The 17125-nt window shown below is 36.4% G+C and overlaps 2 protein-coding genes and 1 pseudogene across 2 annotated transcripts; 2 read left to right on the top strand and 1 right to left on the bottom strand.

The window, feature by feature from the left end:
* Positions 1 to 313: 313 nt before the first annotated feature.
* Positions 314 to 6469, top strand: LOC132166754 (exocyst complex component EXO84B-like; annotated as a pseudogene).
* An 869-nt stretch (positions 6470 to 7338) lies between these two features.
* Positions 7339 to 13483, top strand: LOC132165998 (BRCA1-associated RING domain protein 1). The gene is made up of 13 exons (XM_059576735.1): positions 7339 to 7562; positions 8061 to 8114; positions 8236 to 8306; positions 8705 to 8800; positions 8926 to 9350; positions 9501 to 9842; positions 9996 to 10096; positions 10406 to 10592; positions 10718 to 10779; positions 11192 to 11279; positions 11939 to 12104; positions 12360 to 12478; positions 12956 to 13483. The coding sequence occupies exons 1-13, from the start codon at positions 7465 to 7467 to the stop codon at positions 13298 to 13300; spliced, it is 2154 nt and encodes a 717-aa protein (XP_059432718.1). The 5' UTR covers positions 7339 to 7464; the 3' UTR covers positions 13301 to 13483.
* Positions 13484 to 13625: 142 nt separating this feature from the next.
* On the bottom strand, positions 13626 to 17092 carry LOC132166239 (protein NRT1/ PTR FAMILY 5.2-like). The gene is made up of 4 exons (XM_059577017.1): positions 16945 to 17092; positions 16061 to 16278; positions 15240 to 15811; positions 13626 to 14589 (listed from the first exon to the last, which is right to left on the bottom strand). The coding sequence occupies exons 1-4, from the start codon at positions 17078 to 17080 to the stop codon at positions 13740 to 13742; spliced, it is 1776 nt and encodes a 591-aa protein (XP_059433000.1). The 5' UTR covers positions 17081 to 17092; the 3' UTR covers positions 13626 to 13739.
* Between the last annotated feature and the right edge of the window lie 33 nt (positions 17093 to 17125).

Genomic DNA, 17125 nt, shown 5'->3' on the forward strand with positions numbered 1-17125 from the left:
GAGCATATATTATAACTATTGCACAAATAAGATGTTGCATGCAATGTAAAGTGACGATTCGGTGTTTGGATGTGAGGTTTGGATTGTATTGAAGCAAAAATATAAGATTATATAAGTCAATTTTAATTTGATTGATTTATTTAAACGAGTTAAACTCTTCAATATTAACATGTTAGGTTGGTATCAAGTTTGCGGATCGTATAAAAAATTATATGTCTTTAAATGTTGGGTGATGAGTTTGAATTATATTCAGATATGAACATAAGACGATTTGAAATGCTTATTACCTCCAAACAGTTTATGCCATCTCCCAACCAAGCGAGTCAAACGACGCCGTGTGTATCGGCCGCGCGGGCGCCAAAATAACGAAAAAGACAACCGAAAGCCTCTTTGTTGCCATTTGGGCAACGAAGAAACCAAAGCTATTTGCCAATGGAGGCACAAGACGACGATAGAGACGTCCAAACAGTACCTTTCCACCGACCTCCAAATTCGCTTCATTTCCGCTTGGAAGGCTCAGATCGTGTTCGTTTGATGGGAAACCATTTTCCATGGAATCTTCTTCCACGTTATCCAGATTCCGATTCCGAGACCACCGAGAAACGGAAAGCTCAGCGCGGTCCGACACCATCTCCGACAGTTCATCCCTATCCAGCCACCGAGATGACGAGTCCGAAATCCAATCCATGGCTGGAAAGGTAAAATCCTCTCTCTCTCTCTCTCTCTCTCTCTCTCTAATTGATTTTTAAAAAAGAACTCTAAATAGACTGTTTGGTTACCGAGAAAACTTTGGAAGAAAAGGAATTTTCATATTGTTTGGTTTGCCTAATGACAAGGAAAAACGAGTTAAATTGCTTTTTTTGTAGTTTCGTATGCCTAAATTGTTTAACCGGTGAAGTATTTTTGTTGTGCTTTCGATTTGTTAGGGGATTAAGCATCTTTGTTCGGAGCTACTTGAGATAAAGGAGGCATCGGATGAGGATTTTTACAGAACCATCTTTTCTAATTATTCAGCCTTTGTTAGGTAATGCTCTTGAGCTCAAATTTGTTTGTCAGTGTTTGTTTATGCACGGATTTGCTCTAGCATATGAGTTGTTACATACATAATTTAAGGAAATTGCTAGAGGTATTACAGGTTTTAATACAATTTGGTTACAAGCTGACATAACTGCTAAGAGTCTGCGAAATACACAGCATGGTACGCTTGGCACCAGTACATATAACCAGGTCGATTTGCATACAAAATTGTAGTAAATTTTATAATAACCTTAGCATTGCTCAAAATATAATCATATAAAAGTGAATATATTTACTTGAGTATGGTGACTGAGGTGATGATTCATAAGGTAGTGTTAGTGAGTATGCTATTGCATGTGCAGAATATTGGAAGAAGTACAACGCGTTGAGAATGAACTGATGAAACTGAAAAACCATGTTTTGACCCAAAAAAATCATGTGAAGGAACTTATAGATGGTGTATATCTAAAGGTTTGGTCAGAAGAGACGATAGAATCAATTATAGAAGAACCTGTTTTCATTGATCCACCGCAGCCAAGTGAGTTAGAGGCCCACATTGATGGTGTTTCAGAAACCCTGGATCTCCTCCTGTCAGAAAACAGGATAGATGAAGCTCGGGTGATTATAGAAACGGAGGATGAAAATCTCCAGAGGGTGCAGTTCGAAGGAAATGCTCCATCAGACGTGTTAATGTCATATAACTCTTCGATTTGTGAGAAAAAGGCCATGCTTACACTACAGCTGACTCTGATGGCTGAAAACCCAAGAACAGCTGCACCAGAACTTCAAAAGGCGCTGGTTGGACTTTGCAGACTTGGTGAAAGTCATCTTGCAAGTCAACTATTGCTTGAATATTACCATTCACACATTGCGACTGGAATACATAATTTGCACTGTTCAAAGTCGTATTTACATGGGACATACATTAAGGAGCTTGCAAAATTTGTATTTTCTATGATTTCTCAAGCGGGAAGGAGCTTTGTAATGTTATATGGAGAAGCTTCTCCTTATGCTTCAGAACTTATTCGGTGGGCCTGCGAAGAAACCAAAATGTTGTTATTTGTTTTAATAAGTATGTTAAATCCATCTCAGAAATAAGTGGAGGATTGTCCAAGGTTGTAGAATCTGTGCAGTTTGCAATGTCATTTTGCTTTTTTTCAGAAACTCAGACATTAGTGTTGCAGCCATATTTATTCAAGCATATTCGTCCTGGTGTGGAAGTGGCTCTACAGGTGCATATAAACCACTACAAGAAAGTTATTGGTATCTTTACAGCAACTGACACTTGGGTTTTGGGTAGATATCTTGTATCAGGGGTAGTAAATGAAGCATACTCTTCTATTATTGTTGGGAACCAACCGGAATATTGCCTTCTCACTTGCAGCGGCCGTAAATTTGTGACACTGTTACAGGTTTGTTCTTTTTCCTGTTGGATTAATTCTAAAAGTAAACACTCGAGAAATATGAATTATGTGCATAAAAACTGATAGTATAAAAATCAAAAGTTTTAGGAACTGTGTGTGCAGTGACCTGAATGGTTTGCATGCATTGACCTGTGCAGTCATGAATTTATCTATGAAAATAAATAAAAATAAATTGCAATCTACCTGGTTAAGATTACCACCCAAATTCAATTCCACCCTTTGTTTGTCAAGGCCACAATGATAATTCTTACTGAGCGAGATCTTGTAGTATATCTAGAAACTGCCATAAGTTTCAAAGCAAACAATCATCATAACTATTGTTCTAGGAAAATGTGGTCATGTTAAGTACACTTCTTAAGTGTTAGCTATAATGGTGGCTTCAAAACCCTATCTATTGTTTGTGTACACTTCTTTACATCAATGTAAGAAGGACATTGTACTTCCATATGCTTCAATAAGACCTCACAGAGGTTTAGAATCAGGAAATAAAATGATTACATTCAACCAAACAATAATATCTTAGTCTGTTTGGTGACATATCAAGAAGTCAGGGTTACATTAGTGCTTGGTGTTTTCACTGTAAAGACTGTATTGTGATTGAGAAATGACAATTGTTGAATAGGGTACCAAACACGACCATTTTGCATGTTTATGAATGAAGCATGATCTTGTTTAGTCATATCCGCCTTCCAGGTATGACTTGCTGTTACATATAACATTTTTTCTATTCAGGCTTTCACGGGGGATGTTTCACCTCTAGTTGCTCTTCAAATGGAAGATTCAATCCTCAGCGGACTTATGAACGTCTTTATGGAGTACATAATCATACTTGAAAGGGCCATTACCTGTGAAGAAATTGTCACAGAAAAAGGTGGTTCAGGAATCAATTTGGCAGAGTCACTGGTGCAACAGGTTTCTGTTCTAGTGAATCTATCAAAATTAGAACATTTTTTCTCTAGCATTGTTAGAAGTATATTTGGGAGCATCAGTCACATGAATTCTGAGCTGATGAGAAACCATTTAGTTGGTGCTCAACAGAAGGAACTTGATAGCTGTATGTTGTTTATCCAAGAGGCTTCTGGTCAGCTTAGAGCTCATTTCTGCCAGCAAAATATGCATAGAATGATGTTGCTGGGAACTGGCTTCAAACATACTGTAGAAACTTCCAGCGATGGTCAACAAGATTCTATGCCTTCTGTTGCCTTTCAGGTACTCATTTTATAAGGTCATTTATGAAGATTGGCTCAGTCTTGATTAAAACCCCAAGGGGAAAAAAAATTGAAAAAGTACCTGAGCAAAAGTTAGATGGCTGATATCATTTGAGAAGATATATGGTTTCTTCGTTACATAATCGTTGATTATATGGTTTTCATTTTGGTGCGCTATGATCAGGTATTATTCATAGAACTGAGGAAACTAGAAAAACTTGCTGAAGATGGTGTTTTTGAGGTGAATTGGTTGATGGAACTTTTGAGGGAATTGATAGAAGCCATATTTGCTTGGATATCCAACAACAAAGAGATCTGGGCAATTACTGAAGAGAAGACTGTCCAACCTTTCGACAATTTCAAGAAGGTACTTGTTTGTTGTTTTTTTTTCCTTTACTGCTTAGAGAAGTGATGGCGGTTAATGTTTTTAAAAGCTCTACGTGTATATCCTCTGCTTATTCTTATCTATTCTTGACTTCCTGTTTCTTGCATAATTGACTTCCTTTACCCTCTTTATCTGTTGATCTGCATTACCTACTTGCTTGGATGCTTGCTAGTTTGGAGCATTTACATGCACAAATCTCTGGGATGTGCATGATAGCATGTCCTTTAAAGAGTTTCTTCTCCTGAGTATGTATGATAACAATATCAATCCCTCTCTCACCATGTTTGAAAGCAATATCCCCATTGGAGAACCAGAATTTGGTTGTCCCATTAACGTTTCTTCTCCTGAGTATGTAAGGGAATTCCAGTCATATTTTGTCATGATGCTGACTCATGCGCTAACATTATTTCATTAATGTTATTGTTCCTGGAACAGTTTGTTTTGGACGTACAATTTCTGGTGGAAATCGCAAGCTATGGGGGATACTTCTCCAACAACCCCTCAGTTCTTGTAACTTCTATGAAATCCGCATTTCTTTCAGCTGGACTAGATCCTGAAAGGTAGTTTCTGATATTGTCTCCTTTATAGTGTTTTATTGCATATAAAAAGAAGTTAAAAATGTTGTAGATGACATATATTTTAGATTGTAATTTTTTAGGGGATTCTCTTTTATACTTATTATGTACTAGATTTTTTTTTTTTTTTTCCTTAAAAAAAAAAAAAAAACAAAAAAATTATATCTTAGTTGAAGTCAAATATAATTCTCAACTAAGAACTTATATGCTTTAGAGATACATGCGCGTGCACACACATTCTATATATATATATATATTGTTTTTAACTTATTTAAAGTTCCAATGTAGAGGAATCTTTCCATCTTATGATAAAATCCTCTTTGGTCATTTGGAAGTTGGAATTTATTCTACATTTTCATGAGATAACAAATAATGAACCGTTGCATAAGAGATTACGTCACCTTAAAGAGTGGAGAACATGCACGCAGCTGCGCCCATATGCAGCAACAAACTAGCATTCATATTTCATGCTACCATGGGAGGCCAGGAAACCATTGGGATTTACAGGAAAACTAGAAACTACACTTTTTATTGTAATTTTTATTAATTGCTGCATACTCTGTTTCTTCTATAAGCCAAATTGAAGTCCCTAATGGAAGAAGATGGATTCTTATTTTCTATTTGCAGAGATATAATTGATTGTGGACGGGCTATAAAGGCTGCTAATGGAGCAATAGTAAAACTACTAGGGATCGAAAAGAGAGACGCGCTTCCAAATGATAATCCTATTGGTATTCTTGAAGAAAAATCACACGGAAACCAATCTGAGTATGTGAGTGACTCTCTTCAAGATGATGCTAGGAGCTACTCTATGGATTCTATGGAGTCAGGTGATGATATAGAGGGTATTACTGCATCAGAAGATGCTGTTAATGCAGAGAGAACATAATTTAGCCCTCTTGGAATGTTACTGGATCTTCTTGAAGAGGATGATGGTTCTGCTTATTGCAGTGCTATGAACTCAACTGATAGTTCTGTCGAAATAGATGATATTGTCTCCAAAAGAGTGGCTAATGCAGCACACAAAGGATTTCAGATCATTGAGAAAACTGATTTACCAGCCACATTATCTGGGGATTTTGATGGAGAATATTCAAAGGTTAGGGTTTTCACCGAGGAGGGGACTAGCCGTCAAGTTCATGTGGCTGAGTCTGTAACTAATGAGCTAAAAGATGGTGGAGACTTGGGTTTTTCAGGGACTGAAGTTGCTCCTGCAGAATATTCTGTTAAACTGCAAGGTGGAGATGAACAAAATGGTGTGAAAGGACATTGATATAAAAGAAATGAACGCGCGAAAGGTATCAATGATACAGAATCCGGTGGGGAAACTGAAGGGCATGTTTCAATTTGCCAGATTGTCTCTTGCCTGCCCATTGGACCTTATACAGAATCCTATGGTTTTGTTTGCCACTTAGTTCTTGAAGGGGACTCCCTTTCAATTTTTTCTTATCATCTCAGTTCCTTCATAAGCTTATCAGAAATCAAGGATGATAGGAACTTAGGAGTGTCTTCTTCCACACTTACAACATTACGTTATGGGCCGCTACAACCAGTGCTATTGACAGCCTTTGTGTTCGTTTGCTCTCACACCTGAATTCCCTTCTGGGCTGTGGAAAGTCTTTGCCTTGAATATTATTAAGGACAATGTTTATTTGGTTTTTGGGTCTGTATTTGTTGTTGTTCTCTTTATTTCACTGTAATTTTCTTTCACTTGTTGATCTGTTCTTATTTCCTTAATTTGTTGTAGCTTTCTTTATAATCCTGTGTATCTTTCTTTCTTGTTGCTCTGTTGTAGTTTTGTCCGTTCTAGCTCATCTATTAAAAAAAAAAAAAAATCCAATCGTAGTTCAAAATAGGGATCTGATGGAGCCTGTCAAATTTCCATCTTGATTGTGGACGGCTTCTGGTCATCTTTGAATTTGTAAGAATCCTTTCGATTGTTCAATTCATTTTTTTTTTATTAGATCCATAATTCTTGAAACACAATTACTCCCTGCTCAAATGTTTGTTTTCATTCTTGTGTACATCTTGCCCATTCTGTACAAGAAATGTGTGTAAATTTACCATTGAATTTTTTACAAATTCAATGGTAAATTTATAAAAGGGATTAACAAAATACTTGTAAGAGAATGACATCAAATATATCGCTTTTATTAATTATTAAAATCTTTTATAAGGAATCAAATATGTCAGATAGTTTATATGACACTTACTATATTTTAAACATGACATAACAGATACTTTATATTTATTACCTTAACCACTAAAATGTGTACTAACATGTAATAATAAGTTTTTCTTTTTGAGGGAAACGAGATAGTTATGTAAATAAATTATAAATTATCATATAAATTTATAAAAGATTATAATAATAGATGTAATAATCTTACATTAAGAAGGCCGTAAATGCAATACAAATTACAATTCATTGAATTTTGTGTATTATACGAATATGGTATTTGATAAGGTCACGGATTTGGTTATAAATTAATGGTCCTTCTCTTTTAATGTGCCAATATATATATATATATATATATATATATATATATTTTTTTTTGTTCTAATCTTAAAACACCACGTCAGCATGAAAGCGCGCTGGCGGGAGTTTCCAAAAGTCCATGAAAAAATGAAAAAGGGCGCGCCCACTCCAGACGTCATCATTCCTTTCGCTCCCAATCAAATGTCAAATCAATCACTCCCGCGCGCGCTTCGTCTTCCCCCCCAAAAAACACAATCCCAGCCTTCCACGTGTACTTCACTGTCCCCGATTAAAGCTCCCTCTCTCGCAACGCAAAATCTGTGTTTGTTGAGTACATTTTACTGGTTTGCTTTAGCTTTGGTTGTAACGAGTGGGAATGGGAGACTCAGTGAGTGGTGGTGGTGGTAGTAGATTTCTGAACCCGTGGGTTCTTCATTTCCAGAAGATGGGTCTCGAGCTCAAGTGCCCTCTCTGGTATGTTTTGCTTCTTTTTTTTTTTTTTCCTCACATTTTTCTTTGTGTGGTTGGTTTTGGGTTTGTTCGTTAATGCTCTGATTAGTAGCTTAGAAAATCCATGGCTGAAGGACAAACAATTTGTTGGGTAGCGCGAATCCTTTTTTCTTATTTCTTGGGTCACATTCTAGAAGAGAAACTGGATTATAATCTTATGCTATTGTTTGGCTACAAAAGAGAATGTAATTTCAAGTATTTTCCTTTTGCTCGCCCTAACTTTCTTTCCAACTTGTATTTAATTTTAAGAGAAAAAAATGTTTGCTTTGTAGAGAAAATGCTGATACTTCTTAAAATCTTGTTTTTTGTTTTTTTTTTTCTCCAACCAAGGTAAAAGAACAAGTATTTTGATTTGAAGTTTTTTTGTTTTTGATTTGATCTATTGGTGAACAGAACATAGTCTTAGTGATTTCTTTGTTTGTGACTATAATCTATTATGGGTTTCATGTTGGTGTTTTGCAGCTTAAGCCTGCTCGACAGACCAATGTTACTCCCCTGCAATCACATTTTCTGCAAGTTCGTTTCCACTGCATCTTGATCTCGATCTTACTCTTTGTTCTTTTTTTTTTTTTTTTTTTTCACAAATTATTCTTGATTTAATTTGTATTCTGGGTTTGGGTTTTTGAATTCGTTGCAGTTCCTGCATACCCATTTCAACACAGCTTAAATCAGAGTGTCTCGTCTGTAAAGCGCATTATTTCAACCAAGGTATGTTTGGCTCCTCTGGTTTCTATTATTTTCTTCAAATAAAATAGTTTGCTGTGATTTTTTCTTTGGATGCCTTTTGTTCTTTTTTTCTTAGGTGCTTATTTGATTTCTCTCTCTCTCTCTTGGGTGGAAAACTTGAAATTAAATCTAGAGCGTTGAAATAACTTCTCCTTTAGTTCTTTTTACACACCTAAGCCAAGTCCAAGAGAATTATGGGGAAAGTTTAAATATTTTCCATCAAAACAAGCAGAGGCAAGCTTAAAATCTGTTATTGTTTTTCCTATTGGCTTTTGGATTGTCAGCAACTAAAATATTTTAAACATCTTGTGAGAACTATTCTTGAAGCTATTTCTGTCTCTTTATGTAAATGGTTCATCTAACTTTTTCTGAGGTGGCAGATTCAAGGCCTGCGCCTTACTTGGAAAATCTGGTAACAATCTACAGGGGTTTGGAAGCTACTTTCAGCGCCAATTTCTTTCAGCATGTTTCTTCTGGTACAACCACTAAATGAACCCTTATCTGATAAGCATCGTTTTAATTGACATTTGGTCTATAAGAAATTAAGAATACAAATTCAACTTATAGGTTAGTTATTGTGTGTTACGTGTTGATCTTGTAGGTTCTGGGAGGATTTTGGAGCAATGCCAGACTTTGCGGAAGGAAGCATTTGAAACTATCCAAGGGGATAAATCATGCAGTGGACAGTCCATCTTCTCATTATCAGCTAATAAGCGAGTTCAGGTTCCATTGAATTTGAATCGTTCTGTTGAAGATGGGGTCAGCAAGAATGATGAATATGAGAAACACAGCATGCCAACAGATGGTAAAGATGGTAAAGGTGGTAGGGGAGGAGACAAACTTAATCATGTAGTGAGTAGTAATCTGTCATCACTGAATTTGCCTGCGGGACCTGGGTGGCTTGAAGAGCCTAATGTTGTGGAAATAGAGATGAATCAGGTGGCACAGTCATTGCCGAATACCCCTCCTTCGATTGGTGATGCTAAGGGTTCAGATGGTGACAGCCATGATCAGGGCAATGAGCATGTAGGAAACTGTTAATTTGATAATGATTTTGTTGCTTTGGCTTTTAATATTCACTACTACTGTTGCAGCTAGCTGCATTGTGCTTTTAGTTTGTTTTTGTTTTTTTTAATAGTTACTTTAATCCTTATCTTTATCTTTTTGCATTTTCAGAGTCCAAACAATTATTTGACCAAGAGAGCAATCACCAAAGATTCTGAAGATAAGATTAGGCAGTTGGGGCATGACGGTTCTGCCTCCGAAACCGAAGGTGGTCATTTGAGGAGCATCAAGAGGCAAAAGAAATTTGACTATGGCACATCAGAGTTGAGCATGAAAGCAGACGGTTGTATTCCACCACTTGTTTCACTTTCTGAAATCTTACCAACTCCCAGTTCTGAATTTGAGGTCGCATCTAGGGTGCCTTGTGCTGCTGCACAGCAGCCTGTAATATCAGATGCCTCATTTGTGCATAAAAGCATTTGTGCCTTTTGCCAGTCCCCTGAGATTTCAGAGGTAAACTTTACATATTTATATCATTTTAATTGATATTTGTGTGCCATTGCTTTTGTTGCTAAAGAATATCATTGGGAGATTATCTCAATATGTTTTCATATTTACAAATAGTTTTGGTCTTAATCTCCTTGTGACGGTCTTAAATTCTTCCAGCATACTGGCCCAATGTTGCATTATGCTAATGGGAAAATGGTAGTAGGAGATGAGGCCACACTTTCAAATGTCATACATGTTCACAGACTTTGCGTTGATTGGTATGTCTTCTTGGCATTTCTAGTATTTCCATGTGACTTGGTATTAGCTGCCTTGTATAGCTTTTTAAATCATTTGAGAAACAAATATATGAAATAGGTTTTTTTTTTAATGCTTTTTTAGGGGTATATAACTTTAAGGGTTTTCATATCCGTGTTTTGCTAAAAATGCAGAAAAGGGGCCAGTTTTTGGCAAACACAGTTTGGTTTAACTTAAGTTTTATTGACAGTCATTTTTCTTGATTCCTTTTTAGCCTTTTCTTGTTATCTCTTTGCTATTAGAGTAAGATATAATATAATTCTAAAATGCAGGGCACCACAAGTATATTTTGATAATGAAACTATTAAGAATTTGAAGGCGGAAGTGGCAAGGGGTGCAAAGCTCAAGTGCAGCAGATGTGGACAAAAGGGAGCTGCCCTTGGCTGTTATGCAAAATCCTGCCGGAGAAGTTATCACCTTCCCTGTGCAGGACAAGTATCAAATTGTCGCTGGGACCATGTAACTGCACTATGCCTTTTCATTTAGTATCATAGTGCTTTGTTGTTGTGTCCATCTCTTCTTGTTTCAATGTAGTGAGTTAGGATTCAACTATTAATGGGTTGTTGCTCTTTGGTTTCTCACAGGAAAAGTTTCTTATGCTCTGTCCTACTCATTCTTCTTTCAAGTTTCCAAATGAGAGGTCCAGGTATGGAAATCATGATTTTAAGGATTATCCTCTGCCAAGTCATCAGTATGCGATACTTGATAGTTGTATCAATTTTTTAGTGTTTCATACGGATAAATAGTTGAGAATTGCTTTTTTGTTTTGTTCAAAGTAATTGGGCTGTATGAACATTGTTAGAGTTGGCATGTGTCATCTAATTATTTATTTTAAAAAGAAGTGTAGAATTATTTCAAAAACATCATCTAATTCTCAAGTGTTAGAATATGAATATGATGAATCTTGAATATAGATTTCCCATATCTTTTCCTCTAAAGAAAAAAAGAGAAATCTTTTGCTTCCTCTTCTCCTAAAATTTAAATGCATACTTGGCTAATTTAAATGCATACTTGGCTAATATGATATATATCCCATTTTTTTGTCATTCCACATGCAGAGGCCCTCAGCAGTCCAAACTTTGGGCAGCTCCAAAGAGAGCCAAAAAATGGGTTATATGTGGATCTGCTCTATCTTCTAAAGAGAAGGTTAGTTCAAATAGGATGTCTTTTTTTATCATTTCACATGATTCATTGTCATAATTTGGTGGAAATTGAAATAGTTTCTTTTTCTGGGATTTTCTCAAAACTGAGTGTAGAGCTCTCTTAGACTTCATGTTTGTCCCTATTCTAGAAGGAGAGGTGTCCTATGGTTAATTGTCCATTTTCTAGAATATGGTATTCATTCTTACACACACTCACATGAATTATGAGGATCACTGATAATGGTGACTTTCTCTTTTATAATTTCCTATTTCATGTAGATTCTATAAAACAGTTTGCATGGCTTGCAAGTCGCTCATTGCAAGCAAATGATTGATTTGTTTTGCTTAAAGCATTTTGATGAAAAATCAGTATATTTATAAGAAAATTTTTGTCATTGGATTTAACCGAATCATTTTAGATGAACTGTTTCTCTTTACTTGGATAAGAGTTGTGTTAAATAGGAATTAAGAAGCTGAAGCACCTGACTTCAAAGATTTCTGGCGAAGTGTATTCTTAGCCAGGTTTTATTTTGTTAGTCTCACACTAGCCTGTGTTTGAAAACCCAGTTTTAGTATATGCATATGCATTTCAAATTATCCTATTTGTGCGTTATTAAGTGATATGCTTTTTCACATTTTCTTTTTAAATAATTTGGGCTATAGGTTCTTGTGATCGAGTTTGCAAGCATGTGTGGTGCAACTGTGACCAAGTACTGGGAACCAAATGTCACGCATGTTATTGCAGCCACGGATGCACAAGGTGCATGCACCAGGACGCTGAAAGTTCTTATGGCCATTTTGAATGGGAGATGGGTTCTTAACATTGATTGTAAGTTATATTTGCTATCTGTACTTGATTACTTTTTTATAAGAAACGGGGTTATCTTGTATGAAGAAATTAGAATTCTGCCTTGATAAATATTGCAACATGCTTGACATTACTATTTTGAGATCTGTAATGAGTCTGCTACTAAGGACATTTTATGTTTATGTCTATATTGGCATTTCCTCCGATTCTTGCTTATTGCTATTAGTTCATTTGAATGATTACTAACTGATGTACCTTGAAATGCTGGTTTTGCAGGGATAAAAGCTTGCATGGAAGCTATGCATCCTGTGGACGAAGTACCCTATGAAGTTTGTCTTGACAACCATGGGTGTTCTGATGGCCCCAAAACTGGCAGGCTTATGGCTTCAAATAATGTAAAGCTAGTTCTCTCACGAATAATTGCACACAAACTTGTGAACTGTTTTTTCTGGATCATGTATACTCCAACTTTTATAAGCACTTTTGTTCAAGTGGCCTGTCTTGCTACTGGAATATCTGGATTAATTTCCAAATAATTCTCTCATAATAATTCACATGAAATAGGATGACTATCTTACTTTGAGTCCTCCGGTTTTATGCTGTCAAATTGGGCATTTTCATGTTGAGGGAAACATTTGGCAGAATGCTATAGCCATATCTTAGCTGGTACATTTGGGATGAAAACCTACTTTTAGCTGGGATGGGAAGATTTATGGAAGACTACACGTACTGACTTAGCCAATTATTGCAATTTGATCAGGAAAAATAGTTTTGCACTTCTATTCCCTACAAGCATACTTCTGGTGTTTGTTGTCTCATGATATGTGTTTACTTACTAATTGAGATAACTGATTTGCTTTTTTCTTTTTTAGGCACCAAAGCTCTTCGATGGGTTCAAATTCTATTTTTCTGGTGATTTTGTCCCCGAATACAAGGACGATCTCCAAACCTTGGTTGTAACTGCTGGAGGTACTGTTTTGAAAAGTAAAGAAGAATTGCCATCACAAAGCTGTGAAGAGGAAGCTCTGGTGAGGGTGCTAATTGTCTACAACCTTGATTCCCCACAAGGCTGCAAGGTAGGAGAAGAAGTTGATATTCTTTGGAATAGATTGAGTGAAGCGCAGGATGTAGCCTCAGATATTGGATCCCAAGTTATTGGTCACACTTGGCTTGTGGAATCAATTGCTGCATGTAAATTGCAGCCTCTTGTCAGCTGAGAAAGCTTTTGTGATCCAATATTTTGTTATTTTCAGTCCAGGATAATAATCTGTTTATCACGCTTGCTTAAGGCTCACATGTATATAGTTAGGTTATAAAATTAGACAGAGCTCTGTATTTTTGCTTTGGACAAATTGCTCTGTTTCAGACTTTTGTTTTACTGATAAAGCATTTGTGATGCAGATATTCTGTTGTTATAAGTAGTGGATAATGATTTATTAGCTTGTTTAAAGCCTTCCATGAATGTGATTAAGTTGAATAATTAAATACAGCTCTGTATTTTTGCTACAGATGTCATAATGTTTCGTTTATTTGTTTGGCATTTTGATCAGACAATTTTATTGCTTTTCTAGTCATAGTTATTTGATATGAAAATCAAGCGATACAAAATGACTTTTATCAGCTTATTCCTGTCTTCAGGACTTCATTATCTTGAGATTAAGCTTTGCTCAGAGGAGCTTCCATGGCTATGTCTCTCTTTGATTGCGGCACGTCATTATAAACGAAGAACTTTGCGACGAGTAAAAAGAAGAGGCCGTTGAGCAAGCTCAGGATGGCCAAGAAAGCATAATAGTAGTCTAAATGAGAGACATTCAGATTATCCAAAATCCAACCCTTGTGGCCGTTCCTCTTTGTGATATCAGCAACTGTTGATAAAAGAAAACTACTGAAAAAGTGCCCAATCCCAATGCTACTAGTGCAATATGAGGTTCCCAGGCTTTTCATGCCTTCTGGAGCTTGATCATAGAAAAACTCTAGCTTTGCAACTTCCACAAACGCATCTGCGACCCCTGCCAATGCAAACTGAGGGAGGAGAATGAAAATGGTTATAGGAACTGTATCATGTTTGCCTAATATGTGGTTTTCTCTGGCAATGTTGAGTCTTTTTCTTTCAACCAAGCAAGCTGTGACCATGATAATGACTTGCAACACAAGGCCAAACCCTAGTCGCTGTAGCAGTGTAATTCCTCTAGGGTTCTTAGTATAGCGCCGTACCGTCGGAACGAAGTAGCGGTCATAGATTGTCACGGTTATCAGCATGAAGATTGACACAAATGTTGTGAGACTTGCTGGAGGGATTTCAAAATGAGGACCCATGCTCCTATCTAGGGTTGTACCTTGTTTGACGAAGAGTGTATTTACTTGAGATATTATCGTGCTTGGTATGAATGTTGCAAACAAAACAGGAATCATTTTCATCATTTGCTTGGTTTCTTCTACTTGGGTCACCGGACATAGCATCCATGGTGAGCTTGGCCCGCTCTTCACTGCCGCTTTGTCAAGGAATCTGCAGGCAATGCCGTGTGAGCAAGGTGGCAGAACATTTTTCCTACTCTTGATCAAACTTTTGTTCTGTTTTCCTAAATTTTATCCCATAGATTATGCTAAATATGATAAAAGGCTTTCTGCTAAATTGCTAGTCTTTCATTCTTTCCCAGTGGCTGTTTTCCACAATGTTCTCAAAGAAAATAAATTTTTTTCTATTCTCAAATAAAACAAAATTGCTCAAAGATAAACATGTCTATAATTATAGTAAAAGAGAATATGTTTATTAAGATTGACAGTTTTTTATACAACCTATAAATTTGACACGAAATTAATGGGTTTGGGTTGATAGGTTTGACTTGTTTAATCAAATGAGTCGGATTATGATTAACCTATATAATTTTATATCCATGCCTTGACACGATCTCAATCTGACAAGTGATATTTAGGGTTGGTAATTTTTGCCGACGACCCGCAAATCCAATGCGAAATTTATAGGTTTGAGTTACGGGGTCTGACTTATTTAATTAAATGAGTTGGATTAAGGCTGACCTATATAGTCTTATACCTATGTCGCAATACAACACGAATTCGACACGCAAGCACGAATTGTCATCCTTAATCTTATATATGAATATTGTTATATATATATATATAGTATAGATGATTAACCTTAATGAAGGGGTGTAGTCAATTCTGAATTTCCCCATTTTGGCATAATCTTCCAAGCTCAGTTCATGAAGCTCTTTTGGGTCAGTGGGTACAGGTACCTTCCTCTTCCTTAGAGCAGCAACAAGCACATTAGCTATCCTAGTGAAAGGACTCCCTGATGGCATTTTGTGCCTATAAAATGGAGTGCCCACCAAGAACACTGAAACAGAGAGCAAGAGCCCAATTGTTGGAAGGCCATAGCCAAGGCTCCACCCCACATTATCTTGTACGTAGATCAGCAAAGTATTGGAGAAGAGGGTGCCAAGCAAAATGCTGCTAAACCACCAATTAAAGAAGGAGAGCTTTTGGGTCCTTTCCTTGTGCTCAAACTCATCAAACTGGTCTGCACCCATGGTTGAAATGTTGGGCTTGGTTCCACCATTCCCTACAGCAATTAGATACAAGGCACAGTAGAAAATACCCACTTGCAAAGATGAGGCTCTTTTAGTGCAATCCACTTCTTTGATTCCATGACCACAAGATGGTGGTCTTAAGGCTGGCACTGAGACTGCTAGGGTTAAGAGGCACATCCCCTGTTTACAAAAGTTAGAGGAGCATTGAGAAAATCAAATGATTAAATTGACTCTTTTTTATTGGCTCAAGTTTTTGGAATAAGTGGTGATTTAACATGATATTAAAACAAAAGATTTAAATTTTGAACCTTGTCTCCATCATTTATCTGTCATTCATGTTGGGCCTCAATTATTAAGAGAGAGTTTGAGCCCACATAAAGGAAAATGTTCGTATATTAAATAATATACTTAGCAAAAGAGAAAATTTACCGCAATATAAATTCCTGAGGCAATGACAAAAGTCCAGTATCGACCAAGATGAGCATCTGCAATGTAAGCACCTAAAATGGGTGTCATCCATATAGTTCCAACCCAGTTAGTGACACTGTTTGAAGATTTTACAGTGCCTTCATGGAGTTTCTTTGCTAAATATTGCACTAGGTTTGATGAAATCCCATGATATGCCATCCTCTCAAACACTTCATACCCTACAAAAACATTCCCATCAGGAAATTGTAAAAACTTTTGTCATACATTAAATCATTATTTATCTCAAAAACTGAAAACGGAAGGAAAAACTTTTTACGTGTGATCAGCTCAAACTTCCCTTGAGTTAGTGTTAAATCACTAGGTGTAAAAAAAAAAAAAAAACTCAAGTTAGTAGAAAATGGTTGATTCGATCATTTAATTATTAGTAGTCTAATACTTAGTCTAATAGTAAGTGAAATGCAAAATATTTAATTGAAATGGAAAGTGAACTTCAAAAGAGAAGGTTCGTATTCAAGATTATCACTTTGATATCATGTTAAATCAACACTTTATCTTAAACGCTTAAACGCTTAAACCGATAAAAAAGAGTAAATTTAATAACTTAATTGATAGCATCAGAAAAATTTGAGTGAGAAAAGAGAATTAGAATGATTAATTGCAAGACTTCATGTATATGATAACAGCATGGAGGTTCAATATATATAACATCTCAGATAATCTCTCTTTAAAAGAAAGGCTTAGCCAGGAGTTCATCCTTATTTAAAGATATATATTCAGCAACTATTGAAGTTTAGTCCATTTGCATTAATGTGAAGTGAAAGGCCTATCCCATTATTGCTTAATGCAAGGAGAAAAGGCACTAAAAAACACATACGCTACATTACCTACAATGAAGGAACATGCTCTCCATCCCCCAGTCTTGGATCTTAAAACGGGTCTACCTTTGAGATCCACAGTCCCATCTTGTGTGTAATCCTCTCTTCCATCTGCAGGCCCTTTTTCTTCTACTGCTGCCATCATGGTAGAGAGAAGAACTTGGGGACTCTAGTTATTTGATATCACGTT

Source organism: Corylus avellana, chromosome ca11 (genome assembly GCF_901000735.1).
Source record: "Corylus avellana chromosome ca11, CavTom2PMs-1.0".
In the NCBI taxonomy this organism is placed as follows: Eukaryota; Viridiplantae; Streptophyta; class Magnoliopsida; order Fagales; family Betulaceae; genus Corylus; species Corylus avellana.

Bases quoted from the DNA above. Each gene is read 5' to 3' on its own strand.
- LOC132165998 (XM_059576735.1), top strand. From the start codon at position 7,465: ATGGGAGACTCAGTGAGTGGTGGTGGTGGTAGTAGATTTCTGAACCCG. The intron at 11,280-11,938 runs GTTAGTTCAAAT...TTTGGGCTATAG, and splicing joins CTCTATCTTCTAAAGAGAAG to GTTCTTGTGATCGAGTTTGC. The intron at 12,105-12,359 runs GTAAGTTATATT...CTGGTTTTGCAG, and splicing joins ATGGGTTCTTAACATTGATT to GGATAAAAGCTTGCATGGAA.
- LOC132166239 (XM_059577017.1), bottom strand. From the start codon at position 17,080: ATGATGGCAGCAGTAGAAGAAAAAGGGCCTGCAGATGGAAGAGAGGAT. The intron at 16,279-16,944 runs GTAATGTAGCGT...ATGTTTTTGTAG, and splicing joins AGCATGTTCCTTCATTGTAG to GGTATGAAGTGTTTGAGAGG. The intron at 15,812-16,060 runs GTAAATTTTCTC...TTTTGTAAACAG, and splicing joins CCTCAGGAATTTATATTGCG to GGGATGTGCCTCTTAACCCT.